Here is a 22147-nt window from a genome sequence, read left to right as displayed (position 1 = left end):
CGCGTTAATTATGGGATACGTGCAATAATGATATTGCCGAAGACATTTTATAGTATATCGCTTTCGCTAAGAATTGGAAGTGGGTCAATTCCGGTTAATACTTCCGATGGTTTGATATAAATTCCATCTGCCGTTTATCAGTTCACGAAAGATGAACTCAGCGCGAATGTTCGGACATTGGACAAATTATCGTAACTATGATTCCTTAAGTGCACGCACAATGTTAGCTGACAAAAATACTGATGTTGTTGACTTAAACTGAAAGATTCAAAGTCAAATTCTGGGAGACTTCCGCTCATACAAATCGATCGATCGTCTTGACAATGAAGAATTATCCAGTGGAGTTTCTAAATTTATTGGAAAGGCTTGGTGTGCCACCGGATCATTTCCGTCTCAAAGTAGGATCTGTCGTTATTATATTTCGCAAATTCGTCCCGAAACTGTGTAATAGAACCCGACTGATTGTGGCGCAGCTATCGAATACAAGGAGGAAGAATGTTTGATTCCGTCTCCAGTGAAAATGGAATTTGAGATGACAATCAACAGGACACAAGGATAGTCGCATAGTGCGTGGCATAAATTTGGAAACGCTATGTTTTACACACGGCCAGATATACGAGGCGCGCTCACAAGTTGGAAAACCATCTTTTCTGTACACAGGAACCGAAACCAAAAAATGTTTTTATCAAGCTGCGTTACAATGAAAAAAAAAAAAATTAAATGATAAATTCAACTCTAGTTTCATTTCAAAATATATAATTTCACTTAGAACAACGGTGGCCCCGCAGCCGCAGCTAGTATTATATAATAACGTTACGTAATAAAGTGTAAGGTTAGAGTACAGTACGAAAACTCAAATTTTGTTTCAATATGAGTGCATGATAACCCCAAAATATAACCACTTTATATCCAAAACACATATTTTAAATATAATAATATATACTTATATCGTCACCTAATATACAAACCAATGTATCATAAAAATAAATGGAAATCGCTGACAGAAATAATAATCAAAATTTATCAATTTTATAACGAAAACTTAAATTTTGTTTGAATATGAGTGCATAATAACCAAAGAATATAACCACTTTCACCACTTTATAACAAAAACTATATATATTTTTTTATTTTTAACGCAGAAAGGAGTACTACGCGAAAGTACTTCAGTCACCCCGGGTATTCGCTCTGCCAGAGTTATTTTTTTAGAGCGCGGCCGAAAGCCGCCAACGCAGAAAGGAGTACTACGCGATAGTACTTCAGTCACCCCGGGTATTCGCTCGACCAGGGTTATTTTTTTTAGAGCGCGGCCGAAGGCCGCCAACGCAGAAAGGAGTACTACGCGAAAGTACTTCAGTCACCCCGAGTATTCGCTCGGCCAGAGTTATTTTTTTAGAGCGCGGCCGAAGGCCGCCAACGCAGAAAGGAGTACTACGCGAAAGTACTTCAGTCACCCCAGGTTTTCGCTCGGCCAGAGTTATTTTTTTAGAGCGCGGCCGAAGGCCGCCATCGCAGAAAGGAGTAATTCGCGAAAGTACTTCAGTCACATAAATTACGTATTACACATATACACATCTAGAAAGTATTTTTTTATAGTTAATATAGAAAAAAGAATCACGCGACAAAACAAACAAAGAAAATTTGTTAAAAATCCTACATATTTACTGTTTAAGATGTGGCAAGGCTCGTTTTCCTCATAATTGTAAACAATCTAACCTTTTCAACAATGAGTGTGCTAAGTGATTTTTAAATTAATAAATTTAGGTAAAATATAGCAAAATAAAAGTGAAATGTAAGCTTATTTCAAAGCTTAGAGTGTGTACTTAAATATACAAAGTAAAAAATGTGAAAAATTTTGTGAAACATAGAGAAACAACATGTTTTCTTATTGCAAATTTTTGAACTTTTAATCGTGAATATTTTAAAAAATATTAGTAATTTTTACATTATTTTTGGATATTCCTCCTCTGGAGAAGCTCCCCTATCCGTACATACCCCATTTATACGGAAATTCGGTTTTTTTACCCCTCCGCCAAAGTAATCGGAATCGTGCCATTTGAGCACTTATTTTCATGACTATTATTAATATTAATCAGTATTAATAAATAAAAAAATCTTGTTTATTGAATTTTGTTGAATATACAAATTATTCTGTTTTAATTTATGGAAAATTTAAGGTATTGCATTAAAATTAATTCCTTTTATTTCAGATAGAATATTTTTGTTTTGGCCTAATTGCAGGTTAGAACTACTGAAAATATCTATGTTATTAAGAAAAGTAGCGATCGCAATAGCTATAAAAAATCACAGTGATTTAAAAATCGCAATCACTCTTTTCACTGAAACTAAAAAATCGCTATTTCGCTCATCACTAACTCCTACGTTGTTGAAATTAATAATATATAATTAACAACTTCTGTATCAGTAGAAACCTATACACATCTTTGTCCAACACGAATTAATTGGCGTCCCAAGGTCGTTTATTGTATCTAATAGAATTAAACGATGTTTTTTTAACTCCGCTGTCTTTTTTGCAAGGGCTGGGTAGTAAGAGTTTCTAACAGTTCTCTTGAAGAATTGTCGTTGAGCAAGGTATTTATCTGGCTTCTCAAAGCCAATACTTTCATAATTAATATTTTTTTTGTCGGAATTCTGAAAAACACGATCTTTAATTATAATTATAATCAAATATTAAGGGTTCCAAAACTTACCATTCTCGTTGCTTAACAAATAAATAAACTTGCGAATTGTCAGTAAAAACTACTCGAAAACACATTGTAGGTCCGACCGATTTAGATTCCACAATCCACAATTGTGTTTTCAGAGTCGGTCCAAATATAGTATGAGTTGCTTACAAAATGTATAAAAACGGCAATCGATTGATATCTATGATGATCTCTATAAATTACATGTCTTGTATATTGAAAATGGCAAACAACAATTCTTTTTAGTTTTGTGACCTGCTAACTATCAGGTGACAAATTTGAGACAATATTTAGTGACGAAAATCTAGATACCATTTTGAGAATAGGAACTTGTTACAAATTGATATTTTGCTTCAGAATATCTCAAATAGTGACTGTTCGGAGCAGCTCCTTTCACAATGGAACTAACAATAATGAGTAGCAATAATCTTAAGTTATTATTTATACTTACGTTTTACTAAATTTATACACACACATATATTTCACCCACTGTGGTGAGAAAACATTGTAAATATTTAATATTAATTGTTATCTGGTCACTCTAATTTTGCATATCCACCACGGCATTACTCGTTATTCTAATTCCTCATTTCCCTTTATCCTTTAATATATTTATACATACATACATGTAAGAACAATTAAGCTTAGCTCTGCCTAAACTTAGCATCATAGTTATAGTTCGCTTTTTACATTCGATACCTGCACACGCATTATTTTCTAGTTCGTTTCTTATATTCGCTAACTGCAGGCGCAAGGGCATTTCACCTGGTAAACCACCAGCCACGTAACTTTCTATTCGTTGTATTATATATGTTTATATTAATAAATATTTTGTAAATATATATCGTCGTTGTTTTATATCGCGATTCGAAGCTATCAAAAAAGCTTGGTAGCTCAACATTTGGTGACCCCGGCGTGATCGCTGCGTGCGTTTATTGGTGATAAAGTAAATCTTAACATTAAATATCAAACTATTAGTTCGTGCGCCACCGTGCTAGTATAAATTAGAGGACATATTTTAAGGTGAACAATCGATAAATCAAACTCGTGGTTTAAAACCTATTTGATTTGTGGCAAAATAGTGGCGTGATTTCTAGAAAGCGCTTCTACGGTAAATTTGGAAATTAAAGTAAAATTGACCGGTCATTTCTAACGTAACTTAAAACCATAGGCACTGTTTATCGGGTGCCGCTAGTTTCTTCAACGGTTCAGTACGGTTATACTTTGCCGCGCTGATCACCCAACTTCGTTAATTTTTAATTGGTTAATTTTATTGTATATGTCGTTAAACCAATCAATCGGTGGTACTCCAGCTGCAGACATTCCTGCAAATGAGAGTCCCATAAGTCAACATTCACCAATGGGCAGGGCGACATTTTTAAAATTGAGGACGCAGGCCATGTTTAAGCGGCTTGAATGCATATGTGTTGATATGGACTCGGAGCGGTTCCAAAGCATTGACGAATATGCTTTAGCAGCAATAATGGATTCAGTTAACAAACTGGAATCTAACTTCTTGGCTGCACACACAAGTTTGGAAGAGCATGACTTTAAATCTATTGGAAGTGATTTACTTATCCAATTTGATACGAATTTGGTTCAGTTGAAGGACAACGTGAAATTGGAAAGCGTAGCTCTTCTCAACATTGTTCCACATTCAAGATGAACAGCAATGAATTCCAGCCTATTATAGTGAAAACTAATCGTTCACGTTTGCCTCAATTAACGTTGCCTAAATTCAGTGGATCCTATATATGTAGAGTGGACAAATTTCTTACAATAATTCACATCAGTCATCGATAAGGACAGCGACCTAATCGATGTGGACAAATTGCAACATTTGCGTTCCTTCTTGAGTGGTGCTGCTCTTGACACCATACGATCGTTGGAAATAAATGAGGCTAATTATAAAATCGCATTAGATCTCCTCATTAAACGATTTGATAATAAACGTCTTATTTTTCAGGCACATATCAGGGAGATTTTCGGGATGGACAAAGCAGATGGTACCGTCGGCAAGCTGCGAGCGTTGACTGACAAGGTCAATTCGCATATATGTGCGTTGCAGTCACTTGGTTCAAAAGAGCAAATAGCGGACTGCATAGTGGTACAATTTTTAACTCAAAAGTTGGACAAAGTAACTCAAGCAAAATGGGAAGAAAGTTGGTCAATAAACGAGTTACCATCGTGGGAACCATTAGCTGCATTTTCAGAACATCGATGTCGTACCCTCGAGAACGTAGAGCATGCATTACAAACACAAGCTGAAACATTTGGTAAAACCGGAAAAACTGTGAGTACACCTCAAAGAAAATCCTTTGTTGCTTCGAAAGCTTACTGGGTGTTTGTGTATTTTGTGGAAAGGCTGAACATTGAATTTATAATTGTCAACGGTTTTTAAATCTTTCGCCTAACATTCGCCAGAAAGAAGTTAAGAAACTTTTACTATGTCTAAACTGTTCAAAGAAATGCCATCAGATGCGAGATTGCAAATCTAGTTCTTGTCGAAAATGTCATTCAAAGCATCACATGCTTTTACATTTTAATCGTTTACCATCAGCTAATGGTCACGAATTATCATTAATACCAAACTCTGTCCAAGCTAAAGCCATGACTGCAACGCTGCCAACGCTGCCTGACATCTCTGCTTCCCGATCTCCATCTGATGTTGTGCTCTTAGCTACTGCAATCGTTTTAGTAAAGAATCGTGCCGGAACTTTCGTTCCTTGTCGCTCACTTTTGGACTCTGGCTCACAGATTCACTTCGTCATAAGTCGCTTCGCAAACCAACTTCAACTGCATAAATCTAAATCTTTCGCTCCGGTTTCTGGAATTGGAGATGCAAATTTTCTTACAGATGGATACTCAGTCAATCTCGTACTAAAGTCGTAGACTTCAGATTACTCAACAAACATTACTGCTCTTGTCGCTCAAACGATTACTGATAATCAACCTGGAACTTCAGTCATGACCGATGATTGGAATGTTCCTTCGAATATTCAACTAGCTGATCCTGCTTTCAATATATCACAGCGCATCGATATGCTCATCGGAGCAGGACTTTTCTTCGAACTCATTTGTGTAGGGCACCTGGGTTATCCATTCTTCAAAAAACTCGACTGGGATGGGTTTTATCTGGTGGTTGGCAGCAAACCCCTCAACTATCAACATTTATTGTAAGCCAGAGATCTTCTATTGGAATTGATAAAGATATCCAGTTAGACAAATTAGTTCGCCGCTTTTAGGAAATTGAACATGTTCATGAACCAATCACCAAAACTTCTAAAGAAGACCTCGAGTGTGAGGAACATTTCAAAAATAATTACTCGCGTCTATCATCGGGCGAGTATTCGGTTTGCTTACCCATTAAGCGCAGCTTAGATTCACTTGGTGATTTATATATAGCTGCTAGACGCAGATTTGAGAATTTCGAACGCAAACTTAGTAGAAATCCTAATTTAAAGGCGAAATATAGCTCATTCATAAAGAAATATGAGCACCTTGGTCATATGTCATTAGTTTCTGAAAGAATGATTTCCAAGTGCAGGTACTTTCTACCTCATCATTGCGTTATTAAGGATGATAGTACGTCAACGAAGTTGCGAGTTGTTTTTGACGGTTCTGCGGCCACAACTTCAGGGTTATCACTAAATGACATACTCATGACTGGCCCTACCATTCAACCTAAACTTTTCAACATTCTTATTCGTTTTCGTACCTTTCCAATTGCACTCACTGGGGACATTTGCAAAATGTATCGATGTGTTCGCGCAACACCTCCAGATAATATGCTTCAGTGCATACTTTGGCGAGATTCCCCAGAAGAAAAATTACGTATATACAAGTTAGACACTGTCACATACGGCACCAAGCCTGCTGCGTTCTTCGCTATACGTACTATGCATCAGCTAGCATTAGATGAATCCTCATCCTACCCGCTGAGCTCAGAAATCATTCTTCGTGATTTCTATGTAGATGATCTTATTTCCGCAGGAAGTTCAGTAGAGGAAGCACAACAAATCAGGCAACAAACTACAAACCTACTTTCTAACGGTCGTTTTCAGTTAAGAAAGGGGTGCTCTAACAACTCAGATGTTCTCAGCGAAATTCCTGTTGCTGATAGAGAAAGTTTTCTTCGTTTCGATGAATCCAGCGATATTGTCAAAACCCTCGGACTTGTTTGGAATCCATCGAAAGACGTCTTTTTGTTTAAATACAAGACTCAGAAAACATCGGAAAAATGTTCCAAGCGTTCCGTATTGTCTACCATAGCTCGTTTCTACGACCCATTAGGTCTGATGGGCCCCACACTTACTAGAGCTAAAATTCTGTTGCAAAGGATGTGGAGAGACAAGCTCGATTGGGATGAAAGTTTACCACATTCCATATGCACAGCATGGTTAGCATTTTGCAACGATTTTGTTGATCTTCAACACACATCATTTCCGCGCTATGTTCTTCAGCCGGGCGCCACTGTTCAAATACATGCATTTTGTGATGCCAGTCTGGAAGCCTACGGCGCTTGTGTTTACGTTCGCTCAATTAAGGATGACGACATTAAAGTTCACTTGCTATGCTTCAAGGCTCGTGTCGCCCCTCTTAAAACGCTGACAGTGCCCAAATTAGAGCTTTGTGCGGCCGCCTTGCTGGCGCAATTATTATCTGAATTAAAAAAAAAAAATGAATATATTTAATTGTTCCTATTATTGTTGGTCGGATTCGTCAGTGGCTCTCTCATGGCTGCGAGAGGAACCCTCCAAGTTCAACTAATTTGTTGCCAATCGGATTTGTGCCATATAACAACTAACTGAAGGCATGCGGTGGCGTTACGTTCCGACATCTATGAATCCAGCTGACATCCTATCAAAGGGCGCTACACCAAAGGAGCTCCTAAGGTCAAGACTTTGGACATATGGTCCACAATTTTTGGAAAACGTAGAATCTTCGTGGCCACAACCATGCGCACTTCATATATCTCTACCAGAAACTCGTCAAAAGGTTTTGCACGTCTCATCTGATAGACCCGACATAACTTTTTCGTTCAAATATATCAACTCGTTCGGAACAATGCAGCATATCTTTGGATACATATACAAATTTATAAACGCGAAAAGATCACAGCTCACAACTACAGATATCCATCAAGGGACTCAATTGCTCATACGCCTAGTCCAAAGAGCGCAATTGAGGTCAGAAATCGTCGCCCTGAAGAAGAACAACTTTGTACACACATCAAATAAAATCGCTTCGTTATCGCCATTTTTGGATGATTTTGGAAATATTCGAGTTGGAGGTCGTTTAAAGAACTCAACATTAGACTTTGAGGCACGTCATCCAATGATTCTACCAAAGAATCATCCATTAACGTCGTCAATAATCACTCATTTTCATCGAAAGTATCACCACGCAGGACCTCAGTCTCTACTTGCATCCATTCGTATGCAATTTTGGCGTATAGGTGGAAGAAAAACTATTGCGAGTGTTCTACGAAAATGTATTATTTGTTGGCGATCGAAACCACGCTTCGTTGAGCACATCATGGCTGACTTGCCTAAGGAACGCATCCACGCATCGCGCCCCTTTATCGTTACGGGCATAGGCTACTGTGGACCATTTTATTTCAAACCCGAAACGCGTAAGAAAGCACATCAAAAATGCTATGTTAGCGTATTCATTTGTTTCGCCACAAAAGCCATGTGGATGGAACTGGTGAAAGATCTTTCAACAGGCTCTTTTCTTGATGCACTTAAGCGCTTTATAGCTACTCGTGGCATACCAAGTTGCATTTGGTCAGACAATGCTACAAATTTTGTTGGCGCCAAGAACGAGCTGAAGGATTTACGAGAGCTCTTTCTTAGTGAAAATCATCGCAATCAAGTTCACGCTTACTGCCTCAATAATATGATAGATTGGCGTTTCATGCCTCCTCGATCACCACATTTCGGTGGCCTGTGGGAGGCAGCAGTAAAAATGGCAAAAAGGCACTTCTATTCCTTTCGTTGGTTCATCACTTCTCGGTTTTGAAGAATTACGTACCTTAGTATGTCAAATCTCAGCAGAAATTAATTTAAGACCTCTTGTGCCACTTTAAGAAAATCCAGAAGATTGTCACTGGGACAGACGGGGTCGCAAGAGTAGCCGTTCTTCGTACTTCTACCGGCATGACGCGTCGAGCCATCAACAAACTGTGCGTTTTACCTGTCAATGATTCTTTTGAAAGTTAAACCTTTCAACGGGTGGAGGATGTTCAGAGCAGCTCCTTTCATAATGGAACTACCAATAATGAGTAGCATTAATCTTAAGTTATTAGTTATACTTAAGTTTTACTAAATTTATACACACACATATATTTCACCCACTGTGGTGAGAAAACATTGTAAATATTTAATATTAATTGTTATCTGGTCACTCTAATTTTGCATATCCACCACGGCATTACTCGTTATTCTAATTCCTCATTTCCCTTTATCCTTTAATATATTTATACATACATACATGTAAGAACAATTAAGCTTAGCTCTGCCTAATGCCGGAATTACATGTGCAGATATTCTGCGTGCAGATCTGCACTATTTTTTCCAGCCAAAACACATGTGCAGTAAATTTTGACAATCAGCTGATTGCAATAAATAATATAAATTGAAATTTAAAAATTTTAAAATGGAAGTGGAAAGAAAAAAAGATTGCAACAATTGCTTTTACTTCTAGTTGCCCAAAAGAAATTAATTAATATTTTAAGCTTGTGCGCGATAAGTGATAAAAAAACACGGGTGTGGACGATTCCTATATATGCGGAAAATGAGAGAGAGCTGCATAGTTTTTTCAATAATTTATTCATCTATATAAAAAACAATGATTCCTCTCAGTTTCAAAAGGCTACTCGGATGCAAGTGGATCAATTTAAGCTTCTTCTAAGCTTAATTAAAGGCGTATAGAAAAACAGTTTCATATACGTCGTCCAATACCAGCAGAATGTCGCCTGGCAATAACATTAGTGTAAGTACATTTCGTTTGTAAATTTTATAATAAATAAATACATATGTTCATCAACTCTTAGATGGAGTTTGCCGCCAGATGTTGGCTTGGGCTTTTCGAGTAGGAGTATCAACAATTGGCAAAATTTTATTGGAAACATCCGCAGCCATTTGGGATGAACTTTCAGGAATATATTTGGCGTAACCAAATGAACATGAGTGGAGGGAAATAGCCGATTCATTTTACATCAAGACAGGAATGCCTCATGTTGTAGGAGCTGTTGACGGCAAACATGTCCAAATCAAGTGTCCGCGAAAATCCGGATCACTGTATTTTAATTATAAGCAATATTTTAGTATTGTGTTGTCAGCCGTTTGTGATAGCAAATATACATTCACCGCAGTAGACATTGGAGCTTACGGAAGCCAAAGTGATGGCGGAGTGTTAAAAATCAGTGGTTTTGGAAACAGAATATTAAACGGAACAATGAACCTACCAGATGCAGAAAATCTTCCACGTAGTGCGATAAAATTCCCATTTTATTATGTGGGAGATGCTGCTTTTCCGTTGACAAAACATTTGATGAGGCCATATCCGGGAAAGTGTTTGGAAGCAAACAAAAACCACTTCAATAAATGTTTATCCAGAGCGCGGGTTACCATAGAAAATACATTTGGCATTTTAGTGGCTAGATGGCGAGTTCTCAATAATTCTTTGGATATGTTTCCCGAAAATGACAATACCATAGTTAGAGCTACATTAATTTTACATAATTTTGTAAAGTTCCATAACGCCGAATTCTATTGTCCCAATAACTTCGTTGACCACGTAAATGAAAGTGGCATTCTAATTGAAGGGCAGTGGAGACAATTTGCAGCGCCATTACATCAGAGTACGATATTATCAAGCGCTAACGCAAGACGAAGTGCTTTTGATACCCGAGATCTTCTTAAAAATTATCTCTTCTTTAATAAATAAGTAAATAATTCAATGAATTTATTATAAAATAAATATGTTGGTTCTACGTAATCTGTATGGATTTGTATTCCTCAAAATTGTTTGCGCTGAAATAACAAAAACAACAACTACAAAATAAATAAATAACTTTGTACTTTTTTATATACTTGGAAAGAATGAGCTTTTATTTTATTTATAGTTTTATTTAAAACTTATTTTTTGCGATTTACTAAAATTTGGTGGAATGTTTGAGACATTTGGAGTTGTAAATCGGACATTTCCAGGCTATTTAAGTTAGCTCCCTCCGCCTGCTTGGCAAGGCTTTCAAAAAATAATTGAATGGCGGATCTCTCCGTGCCACCGACCAACATTTCCTCTGCTAACGTCGTCACTCTTTGAAAGTCTCTATTCGAGCTTTCAAGCAATTCCTCTATTTTACGTTTCCGTCCAGTCTGTGTCTGTGTCTGCGTCTGCGTCTGTGTCTGTGTCTGTGCCTGCGTCTGCGTCTGCGGTGATTGAGGAAGCATATTTAAACTGATACTGCTACAGGCGGATTCGCCAAGGTCGCTGAGGAAGGAGTCGTCACCTTCTGTAGTCACGGTGCCATAATTGCCTTGTGTGCTGAAAATGCATATATAATAAATAATACAATTATATAAATAAAACAAGATTATACAAAACCTACTTCAAGTTTTCCATTTCAACGTCCTTTAAAAACTTCAGGCTCTCCATCCACTTCCACTTTTTGTGTAGCGAATACACGCCGCTTCCTGACGGTTTCTTTTTTAGGTCCTTATAAAATTTATCCCGTAGGGTCCGCCAACGGGCCTTTAGCTTCTCACCTAAAAACATTCAAAACATGAATAAATATAAATTTTGTGTTAGGTTATAAAATTAAAGATTTACCTGGAATATTCAATTTCTGCGATAGCTCTTAAAATTTGGCGTCCCTCAGGTAGCTATTTTTATAATTTCTATGACTTTTGTCATATAGGAACCGGTTTTCACTCACAAACTCAATTAATTTTTCTTCCATTTTTTTTAATCTTTTGTTTATTTTCACTGAACAGCTGAGCGCAATTTAAAATGTTGCCGGACTTTGCTCAAAAATTAATTATTTGAATGTTGTCAGCACTGCCTCTGCGCAGAGAAATTCAAATTTCACATGCCGTGCAGATCTGCATTGAGGTGCAGAATTTGAACTGTCAAATCAGTACAAATTTTTTTTCTGCACGCAGAATTCTGCATATGTAATTCCGGCATAAGCCTAGCATCATAGTTGTAGTTCGCTTTTTACATTCGATACCTGCACACGCATTATTTTCTAGTTCGTTTCTTATATTCGCTAACTGCAGGCGCAAGGGCATTTCACCTGGTAAACCACCAGCCACGTAACTTTCCATTCGTTGTATTATATATGTTTATATTAATAAATATTTTGTAAATATATATCGTCGTTGTTTTATATCGCGATTCGAAGCTATCAAAAAAGCTTGGTAGCTCAACACTCAATGCTCACTTAATTGCGCTATTAAATAGGTAGCTCTCTCATTGAAAATTGGAGATGACAGACGGCTAGACTGAAATCCTAGCAAAACAATATGTAATCGGAGGGATTTGTTGCCGCCATTCAAGACCACTTATAAAAAATGTGAAACAATGAAAATTAAAGAATATACGAAATTTAAATCTATTTTATGAAACATTTTGTAATGTGACGTATCAGCTAATATGCTTAAAATGTCTTCATTATTAAAAAATTGGTTAATTGAGAGCTAACAAGCTGAAATGACTTTAATAAGTATTGAAAGTTCAATCGTATTAAATATTGGGTGCTTTGATTTATATGCCCAAAATTTATTATTTTATATATATTATATTGAACAATGTTTTACGAAACGCTAATTTTGAGACGCTCTCACACTGGAATAAGTTGGACATCCCTTTTTCCCTGGTCTTAAATAAACTCAAAATAGCATAGACCATTGGTAGAAACTGCACATCAGTTCAGACAATTATCAAAAAATTTGAAAAAAGAATAATAATTATTTCGGTACCAAGATCTGGACGTCCTCCTAAGTTGATACAAAGATAAATGTGGAGTTCTGTGTCCCTTGTGAAGTCAAAAGGGGATAATCGCGACCCAGGTGACCTTTGATTCTCATAGCATAGCATTATGGCGGCTAGTGTTAGCCCAATAGTCCATTCCAGGCGGTCTATCGAATAAATTTTGGTATATCAAATAAAAAGAAGTCTTGTATTTATAAAATACAGGCAAAATAAAACAAACCCTGTTATACATAAAGGCAATAAAAACCCTATTAAAAATACTTGCATAATTAATTCAAAAGACGGTAGTATATTCCAGCAGTTTAAATTGATCACTTAAGCCGTTTTAGAATGAAACTAAGTGCAGTGTCATAACTGTTATCCAAAGAGATATTCAGTGACTGTGAATTGAGGCGTAGCAAGGTTAACCAGGCGATTTAAACAATTACCTTCAACGACTTTTTTGAAGAATGCACAATAGTTATAACTAACGTGTTGGAGATGAAGTCAACATTGGTTTTAATTGGAAAAAAAGTATTTGATATCCAGGCAGATTTTGCAACACTACATGTAGTAAATGTAGTAAAAGTTTAAGAAACAATCCAGTCTCTCGGTAAATTACAAAAAGAGTTCGATGTCAATCACAAGAAGCTAATGGCAGATATCATGGGAGAAGAAGACTATTTCCAAAATAACGAATATGGCAAAACAACTGCTAAAGTGGGATGAAATATACCAGTTCTTTAAAAAATAGCCTTTCAGAAGAAAATGCAACAAGTACAGTACAATCGTCAATATAGACTGAAGATATCTGATCGGAATCGATCGTAAAAATTGCAATTTTTAATAAGAGAATAGAAAATTTCAAATTAGAAATGGACAATCTCAGTTTCGAGACCAATAGCGACAAACTGAAATATTTGGAAACGCTATATTTGGTATGAAAAATCTGTATACTATATAACAGAAATATCAAAGTATTTTAACGAAGAAATTGATAATCTGTACAACGATATAACGAAAGAATATTACTTTTGGTACGAAGTTCCTTACGGCAGGCTTGGAGGAGATAGGGATTTTGCTGCTGGACCTAAATGAAAAAAAGTGATAGTAAAACCGTAAGAAAAAAAGTGCGCAGGCTCGACAGTCGTATACACAAGCGAGTCAGAGAACATGAAGACATAGAGAAGGTGCATATTGAATTCTGTATGATGTTCGATTGGACGGCTAACAGAGCTTATAGAATTGTAGTACGGAATTCACTATTCTCGCTGCTATTTAGCAGAAATGACCACGTGAAATGGCAGAAATACATATATGTAAAACGACTGAATTCATGCGAGAATGAATAAAGAGAAATACTTTGAAGAAAAATACACAAAGTCACACAGAGAATGTAAAAAGCATTCTCTGAGTCACATATTTTTCTTTTTTTTTTTGTTTATACATTGCAACTAGTTCAAATAAAAGAAAGGACTAACAAGCAACTCACGCATATTGATTATTTTGAATCATATGAACCATTTTTTCAGAAAAATGGTAAAAATTTTATTTTTTTTACAAAATCGAGAAAAATAAAATTAAAAATAATTTTAAATAAATTATTATTTCAAAAATTATATTAATTTCGACTATTATAAAATAAAAAAGAAATGTGGTGTCGTGGGACACCAGGTAGGAACGAAGTTCCTTCGGCTAATGTAGAATCGATACGATTTGCAAAAAAAGGAATTTTATGTAGGTTGTCTTGATATTTCTCTCAAATTTTGCTGATTAGTTTTTATTTAAGTACAGATAAGTTTTAAGAAAAGTTAGGATTTTAAAATATAATGAATTACGTAAAATAAAAAATAATTCAAATTATAACTAAAGTAACAAAATATATGCCTCCTTATTTTTGTTTGACACCATAAAATTACATAGAAATAGAGAGAGAAGGAATGAAAGAACGAAAGAAAGAGGGAGAAAGAGAAAGGTATTATGCACTACTCGCTGGTGTATACGACTGTCGCATCTGATTTTTGAAGGAAAACGAATTGAAAAAATATGGCAACACAATGACACATTCAAAGCTCTAAAGCTTTTTCACAAAAGCGCAACGTAAACTTTTTCAATGGTGAAGAAATCTGCAGGGGAGAGGACACTTATTTAGAGCCCGCCTAAAAGTATGCAATTAATACTTAGAAATAAACAAGTTCGAAATGATGTTAGATATGTGATTTTAGAATATGTTTTAAAAAGTGTTAAAAAACTGCATAAGTTATTTCTAATTTCCAAAGAACTTCTTCCACCGTAATGATGCAAATTGAAAGATTGCATAATCGATGGGATATTACTTTCAACTTCTCTACGCCATAAACCGTCATGAAAATCACCATTAGAGTCCTCCCAATCAGCATAGTTGCATGCAATATACGAAGATGCATTAACGTTGTTAAACATAATAAAACGCGAAAACAATTTTTTCTGCATTTTCAGGAAATTAATGTAATGTTGTTAGTAAAACTCGCCAACGCGCTACTAGTATTCCAAAAGAGTTTTCAATTGTGCGACGAGCTCTTGATAACCTTTTATTAAACACCTCTTTTTCATTTGGTAGTATTCCCCCAGGATATGGGCGCATTAAATTTATCCCTAAAGGAAAGGCAGCATCACCAACGAAGAAGTGTGGAGTTTTTAGTTGCGTATTTGGTAAGTTTTTCACTGGAGGGATGGGAAGTTTATGATCTAGCAACCTCTTTCCCAAATCGACTCACTTGAAAAATACCTTTACATGTAAAGAGAAACAATATTATTAATAAAAAAAAATGCACAATTATAAAAGTCCTCGCCACCATCACTCTGACTTCCATATGCACCAATATCTATATAGGTAAACCGATATCGGGCATCACACACTGCTAACAACACAATAGAAAAAAATTTTTTGTAGCAGAAAAATTGACTACCGCTTTTAGGTGGGCATCGAATAGCGATGGGAAGCACCCATCAATAGATTCAACACAGTTGGGCATATTCCACAGTTAGCAGAAGTCTTGAGAAATTTGCTTGAAATCTTCTTCATTAGGCTCAGATACATAAACAGCGCCTAACTTTGTCCAAAGGACTTCAGCTGTCTCCAGAATAATGCGCCTAACCGTTTCCTTCCCCAGTTGAAATGACCATGCCAACGATTGAAACGAAGTTCCTTGTGACAAATATCTTTAAGAAAAAGAAAAAAGAATAACACATAATAAAAATATATTAAAATGAACAAACTTACTGTAATGTCAAAGCTAATCGACATTCCGGTTGCACAGACTCCCTCAACGAATTCTTTTTTAAAAAGGGGCTTAGCAAGAGTAAGCAAAAGCCCATATACTTGTGGCGTCATTCGCGTGTATATAAAAAAATCAGCGTGGGTTGACCCTCTTCATTTCCAGGAATCGTACAAAGAAACCATCCTTCTTCCTCTTTCTGTTTATTTCCCTCACTGAACACGACCGAACTCTTTTTTTTGCAATTTCACTAATTTCTGTCAATATGCGTATTCCGTCTAAAACAGACGGATTTTTATTGTTTTTAAATATTTTAACTTTCTGTTCATTTTTGCAAAATTCAAACGAAACAAAACCAAAACACAAATTGCTTATTGACACTTTCTTCTTATGCATGTAAGCACATTATAGTCATTCAAATGTCTACTCTGCGTTCGTTATGCATTTGACAGGCTTTTCGTTCATTTTTTGACAGTAACATACGGCAGCTTATGTACATTATAGTTAGGCCTTAAGCCCTTGTTTACAGATTATGTGGTTGTTTGCTTATTTCCAGTGTTAGAAAGTCGTTGGAATTATACTAAATGGCAGCACAAAAAATAAATACAACTGAGCGAATGGCATTTCCATTTAGATTTTTTTTCTCATTGGAAAATCTGCTATTAACTTCTGTTTTTTGTTTACAATCAGCAAATTAAAACCGAAATAAAAAGCATCAAAAAGCATCACAAAGCATCAAAAAATAGGAGATGAGCGAATTGGCATTTGCTGACGCGCAGCATTTGTAAAAATCTCCATCGTCAAAGCAACACAGAACATTTTCTCGCCAATGAATAGATTTCGGAACATGGAGTTCATCTCCCCGTCTACTACAAAGGATTAAAGTTATATCCTCTAGCAGTTCTTCTAATACTTCATCCATTGCATTGTGACACTTAACAGGGCGCAAGATGCCTGCAAATTTTATACAAAGAATTTTTTGAACGCTTAAAATTCGGATTATTTAACAAGCACACACCTTCAATAAAGTCCATTTCCTGAATAGCAAAACTTATTTTAAATTCGATTATTTTGCTTTTTAAACTTTGTTTAAGCATTTTATCGGGTGATTTTTTAAGAGCTTGATAACTTTTTAAAAAAAAAACGCATAAAATTTGCAAAATCTCATCGGTTCTTTATTTGAAACGTTAGATTGGTTCATGACATTTACTTTTTGAAGATAATTTCATTTAAATGTTGACCGCGGCTGCGTCTTAGGTGGTCCATTCGGAAAGTCCAATTTTGGGCAACTTTTTCGAGCATTTCGGCCGGAATAGCCCGAATTTCTTCGGAAATGTTGTCTTCCAAAGCTGGAATAGTTGCTGGCTTATTTCTGTAGACTTTAGACTTGACGTAGCCCCACAAAAAATAGTCTAAAGGCGTTAAATCGCATGATCTTGGTGGCCAACTTACGGGTCCATTTCTTGAGATGAATTGTTCTCCGAAGTTTTCCCTCAAAATGACCATAGAATCGCGAGCAGTGTGGCATGTAGCGCCATCTTGTTGAAACCACATGTCAACCAAGTTCAGTTCTTCCATTTTTGGCAACAAAAAGTTTGTTAGCATCGAACGATAGCGATCGCCATTCACCGTAACGTTGCGTATCTTTGAAAAAATACGGTCCAATGATTCCACCAGCGTACAAACCACACCAAACAGTGCATTTTTCGGGATGCATGGGCAGTTGGCCACCAAGATCATGCGATTTAACGCCTTTAGACTATTTTTTGTGGGGCTACGTCAAGTCTAAAGTCTACAGAAATAAGCCAGCAACTATTCCAGCTTTGGAAGACAACATTTCCGAAGAAATTCGGGCTATTCCGGCCGAAATGCTCGAAAAAGTTGCCCAAAATTGGACTTTCCGAATGGACCACCTAAGACGCAGCCGCGGTCACAATTTAAATGAAATTATCTTCAAAAAGTAAATGTCATGAACCAATCTAACGTTTCAAATAAAGAACCGATGAGATTTTGCAAATTTTATGCGTTTTTTTTTAAAAAAAGTTATCAAGCTCTTAAAAAAATCACCCGATATAAGTAGGAATTTCATTGAACTAAAATTCTAAAAAATGAACAGCTGTTTGTGTAAAAATAAGCAACTAACCATACATAGGACGTTCACGGAGCATAGAGGTTATTTTTATTCTAATAATCACATAACCTGATAACCACCTTACCGTGAACAGCCTAACTTTTTTCTTACGCCAAAAAATATGCAACAATTCAACTCCCCATAAACATACTTAGTGCAAGCACAATTCTCACCCAAAACTAATTTGCATACAAAATTATGTTACAGATTTTCATGCCCAATTATTTTGCAAAACCTAAAGGTAGGCTATAACTAGGGATCTTACAGTCTTTTTCTTACGGGTTATTTCTTACGGGTTATTTCATACGGGTTATTTCTTACGGGTTTTTTCTTACGGTTTTACTATCACTTTTTTCAGTTAGGTCCCGCAGCAAAATCCCTATCTTCTCCAAGCCTGCCGTAAGGAACTTCGTTCCAATAATCATATAAACACTTGGGTCATTCCTTTCATTTCTTCAAAAAAATTAGTGACCTTCATGAAATATGCATATTCGCATTATTTCGTTATCATTTCCATATTTGTAGCAATAGAATTTCTATGGCATATACATATATTATTTCTTTGGCACATTTGTCAGTATGTTTACGAAAGCAAGTGCGAGCCACATACATACACTTGTGCTCATATAATTAACTCATTGAGTACTTTTTTACAACATGTAAAAAAACAAGGTATACTACTTTATGCAACATTCCTAATATTGCGCGAGCAAAAAGTTTCGTTATTTTAAGAACGCCACCGCTTTACATCGCATTCAAGTATTTTCGTTTGGGAGAGTTTTAGTCAATTTTCCATTTGTTGTCAATAAAAGTGTGCTCACATAATTAAGTCATTCTGTTTGAAACGGGTAAATTTAAATTTTTTCGCCACAATTTACATCAACATTGTTCTTTTTTACTAAATTAGGATATTTTTAACAAAATTTGTAGTCATCATCGTCATGGGCAAGAATAAAAGCACAACTTCAAGCGAAAGAAGGGTCCTATGGGAATGTTTTCAAAAATATCAAAATATTGCTAAAAATGTAGATGTTTTAGGATTTTCTCGAGGCAAAATTAATAACGCTGTTCAATTTTATAAAAAAAATAAGACTTTTGAAAATTTACCGCGTGAAAAGCCAAGAAAGACCACCCGCCCTGAGGATAGGGTCTTAGTAAAGCTAAGTAAGTCTGATCCATTTTTAACCTCCACAGCAATTAGGGCCCAATTAGAGGAATACCACGGCGTACAAATATCTGCGCAAACTGTACGAAGACGACTACAAGAAAATTCATTGAATGGCCGTTTAGCAAGACGAAAACCTAACGTTTCGAAAAAAAATATTGAAAAGCGAAAAGCGTTTGCTAAAGACCATGTCTGGGAGGATTCTAAATTTTGGAATTTGGTGGTTTGGATCGACGAATCCAAATTTAATGTATTTGGTAATGATGGGAAACCATATGTAAGACGACCCCCTTAACAAGAACTCAATCCCACGTACACTAAAAAAACCGTGAAGCATGGTGGTCGGTGATGGTGTGGGGTTGCTTTACGTCATCAGGCGTTGGCCCGATTGTTAAAATAGACGGGAAAATGACAGGTGAAATGTACAAAGGAATACTGGAGAACAATTTAGACGGTGACTATGTGGACAATTTACCGTTAGCTTGGATTTTCCAGCACGATAACGACCCCAAACACTGCTCGCGGGTCGTTAAAACTTGGATACGTAGTCGAAATATTAAAATTCTGGATTAGCCAGCTCAAAGTTCGGACCTAAACCCCATAGAAAACCTATGGGGGATTATAAAAAGAGCCGTAGCTGCACGAAAACCTCGCAACAAAGATTCTTTATGGGAAATGATACAGACAGAGGGTACAAAATAAGTCCCGCTCAATGTGCTAGTTTAGTCCAAACAATGCCTAAGCGATGTACTGAAGTGCTACGTAATAAGGGATATCCAACTAAGTATTAGTCTTAGGTAAGGTAAAACTGCAAAAAAATGAAATTTAAGTTATCGATATCGGAAAAATTAAAAATTCCCATGTTATACGGTAAGAATAAAGAATGGGTAAATTTTGGATGTGTTCCAAGATATGGTACGGAAAAAAAGCTACGTCTTCGCCTTTGTTCAAAACGTAAAGCTGCACGCTTAATACAGCACCTACATACATATTTCGCTTTAAAATTATCAAGCAGCATGGATTATGCTAAAACAAAAGTATGAAAACAAGAGGATTCTGTTCACAACATAGTGGGACAGAGTCTTAGATTACCCTAACATGAAAAGCGACTATGGTTAGATACTACAAATGAGTATCTTAACGCTAAAGAGTCACAAGAACTCAGCACGGAAAAAGCTGATCCATAGCGCATATAATTGTTTGTAAATTGGACAAAGAAAGTCTAAAACCATATGAGCAAACAGTCAAAAAACAAAAAAAAAAAAAGAAATTATCAGTCATAAAGGATTTTTTGGGTCAACATTTTCAAACAATGAAAACAGTGGCTTGTAAACAACAAGTTAATACCAATCGTAAGCAACAATTGTTCAAGGACAACCACACACTAACTAATACGAAACATCCTATCAAGCAAATACATATGTACTACATATTGTAAAATTAAATGTCACATATTACCACAATACAGATATTTCAAAAGTTTACTTCTATATGAACGGCGAAAATATGTAAAGGATAATAATGTGTTGCAACATTTTCTAAGTGATAATTATATCTTCTTCCTCTTTACTGGCGTAGACACCGCTTACGCGGTTGTAGCCGAGTCAACAACAGCGCACCAATTGAAGATTCCAACGAAGTGAAAGTCTTCCCTTTCCTCTGTTTCCCTCCGCGGGACGCAGAACACTTTCAGAGCTGGAGTGTTTTCGTCCATTCGGACGATATGACCTAGCCAGCGTTGTCTCGTAACGCCGACTCATCAGATGTTGTCATAGTCAATGCCTGTGCACCATATTGCAAGACGGGAATAATGAGTGACTTATAGAGTTTGGTTTTTGTTCGTCGAGAGAGGACTTTACTTCTCAATTGCCTACTCAGTCCGAAGTAACACCGGTTGGCAAGAGCTATTCTGCGTTGGATTTCGAAGCTGACATTGTTCTTGATGTGAATACTGGTTCCAAGAAAAACGAAATTATCTACGACTTCGAAGTTCTGACTGTCGTCTTGCCCTCGTTCACTACCAGACCCATTTTCTTCGCTTTCTTATAAGATCTGGAGAAAGCAGAATTAACGGCGCGGTTGTTGAGGCCAATGATATCGATGTCATCAGCGCACACCAGCAGTTGTACACTTTTATAGAAGTCTTATGGAAGATAGTACCTTCTCTATTTAGTACTGCAGCTCGAATTCTTTTCTCCAAGAGTCGCACGAAAGGGAGTCGCCTTGTTAGAAACCTCGTTTGGTACCGAACGGCTCGGAGAGGTCCTTTGTCGATCCTGTCGGAGCTTTCGGTATTGCTCAACGTCAGTTTACACAGCCGTATTACTTTTGCGGGGATACCAATTTTAGACATAGTGGCATAAAAGCAACTTCTTTCCGTGCTGTCAAAAGTAGCTCTAAAATCGACGAAGAGGTGGTGTGTGTCGATTCTCTTTTCATGGGTCTTTTCCAAGATTTGGTTAATATCTGGTCAGTACTAGATTTTCGGTCTAAAGCCACACTGATAACACTCAATCAGTTTGTTGACGGTGGGCTTTATTTTTTCGCACAAAACGATCGATAGAACCATATATGCGATGTTGAGGAGGCTTTTTCCACGGCTGCCGTGTTTGAATAGCTCGGCCAACAATCCACCGACCCCGCCACTTTCGGGTTCTTCAGGCAATTTCTATTCAAACTTCTTCATAGTCGGGCAATGGAACGTCTGCTCCATCGTCATCGGTTGAGGAATAGGGTTCACCTTCTCCTGGCGTTATACTTTCGCTGCGATTTAGCAGGTTGTAGAAATGTTTCCTGAATAATTTAAGTATATTATAGAATTTTTAGAATTCTCGAGCATTCCCCCTGTCGGCCAGCTTGTCAAGCTCTTCATACTCACGCATTTCGGTCTCTCTCGTTTTTTGTCTGC

General features: G+C 36.6%; 2 protein-coding genes and 2 long non-coding RNA genes across 4 annotated transcripts in view; 2 read left to right on the top strand and 2 right to left on the bottom strand.

The window, feature by feature from the left end:
* Positions 1-2180: 2180 nt before the first annotated feature.
* Positions 2181-2865, bottom strand: LOC126766278 (uncharacterized). Its single transcript, XR_007668808.1, has 2 exons — positions 2712-2865; positions 2181-2652 (listed from the first exon to the last, which is right to left on the bottom strand). It is a non-coding gene; the product is annotated as an uncharacterized LOC126766278 (long non-coding RNA).
* Positions 2866-8243: 5378 nt separating this feature from the next.
* LOC126766030 (uncharacterized) lies at positions 8244-8729 on the top strand. Its single transcript, XM_050483733.1, has one exon. It carries the CDS (start codon positions 8244-8246, stop codon positions 8727-8729), a length of 486 nt encoding a protein of 161 aa, XP_050339690.1.
* A 316-nt stretch (positions 8730-9045) lies between these two features.
* LOC126766307 (uncharacterized) lies at positions 9046-10784 on the top strand. The gene is made up of 2 exons (XR_007668840.1): positions 9046-9701; positions 9763-10784. It is a non-coding gene; the product is annotated as an uncharacterized LOC126766307 (long non-coding RNA).
* A 58-nt stretch (positions 10785-10842) lies between these two features.
* LOC126766203 (uncharacterized) overlaps positions 10843-22147 on the bottom strand; it is a 25031-nt gene continuing 13726 nt past the window's right edge. Inside the window, exons 2-3 of the mRNA XM_050484098.1 lie at positions 11323-11479; positions 10843-11258 (exon numbers count right to left, since the gene is read on the bottom strand). Coding sequence (XP_050340055.1) covers positions 10850-11258; positions 11323-11369 — 456 coding nt within the window. The 5' untranslated portion in view covers positions 11370-11479 and the 3' untranslated portion in view covers positions 10843-10849. The remainder of the gene's footprint in view (positions 11259-11322; positions 11480-22147) is intronic.

The sequence above is a fragment of the Bactrocera neohumeralis genome, unplaced genomic scaffold (assembly GCF_024586455.1).
Source record: "Bactrocera neohumeralis isolate Rockhampton unplaced genomic scaffold, APGP_CSIRO_Bneo_wtdbg2-racon-allhic-juicebox.fasta_v2 cluster11, whole genome shotgun sequence".
NCBI classification, from domain to species: domain Eukaryota; kingdom Metazoa; phylum Arthropoda; class Insecta; order Diptera; family Tephritidae; genus Bactrocera; species Bactrocera neohumeralis.
The sequence above is the reverse complement of the archived record's forward strand: the minus strand, read 5'-3'. Positions and strand labels throughout refer to the sequence as shown.

Coding starts and splice junctions, on each gene's coding strand:
- LOC126766030 (XM_050483733.1), top strand. CDS start 8,244: ATGGCTGACTTGCCTAAGGAACGCATCCACGCATCGCGCCCCTTTATC.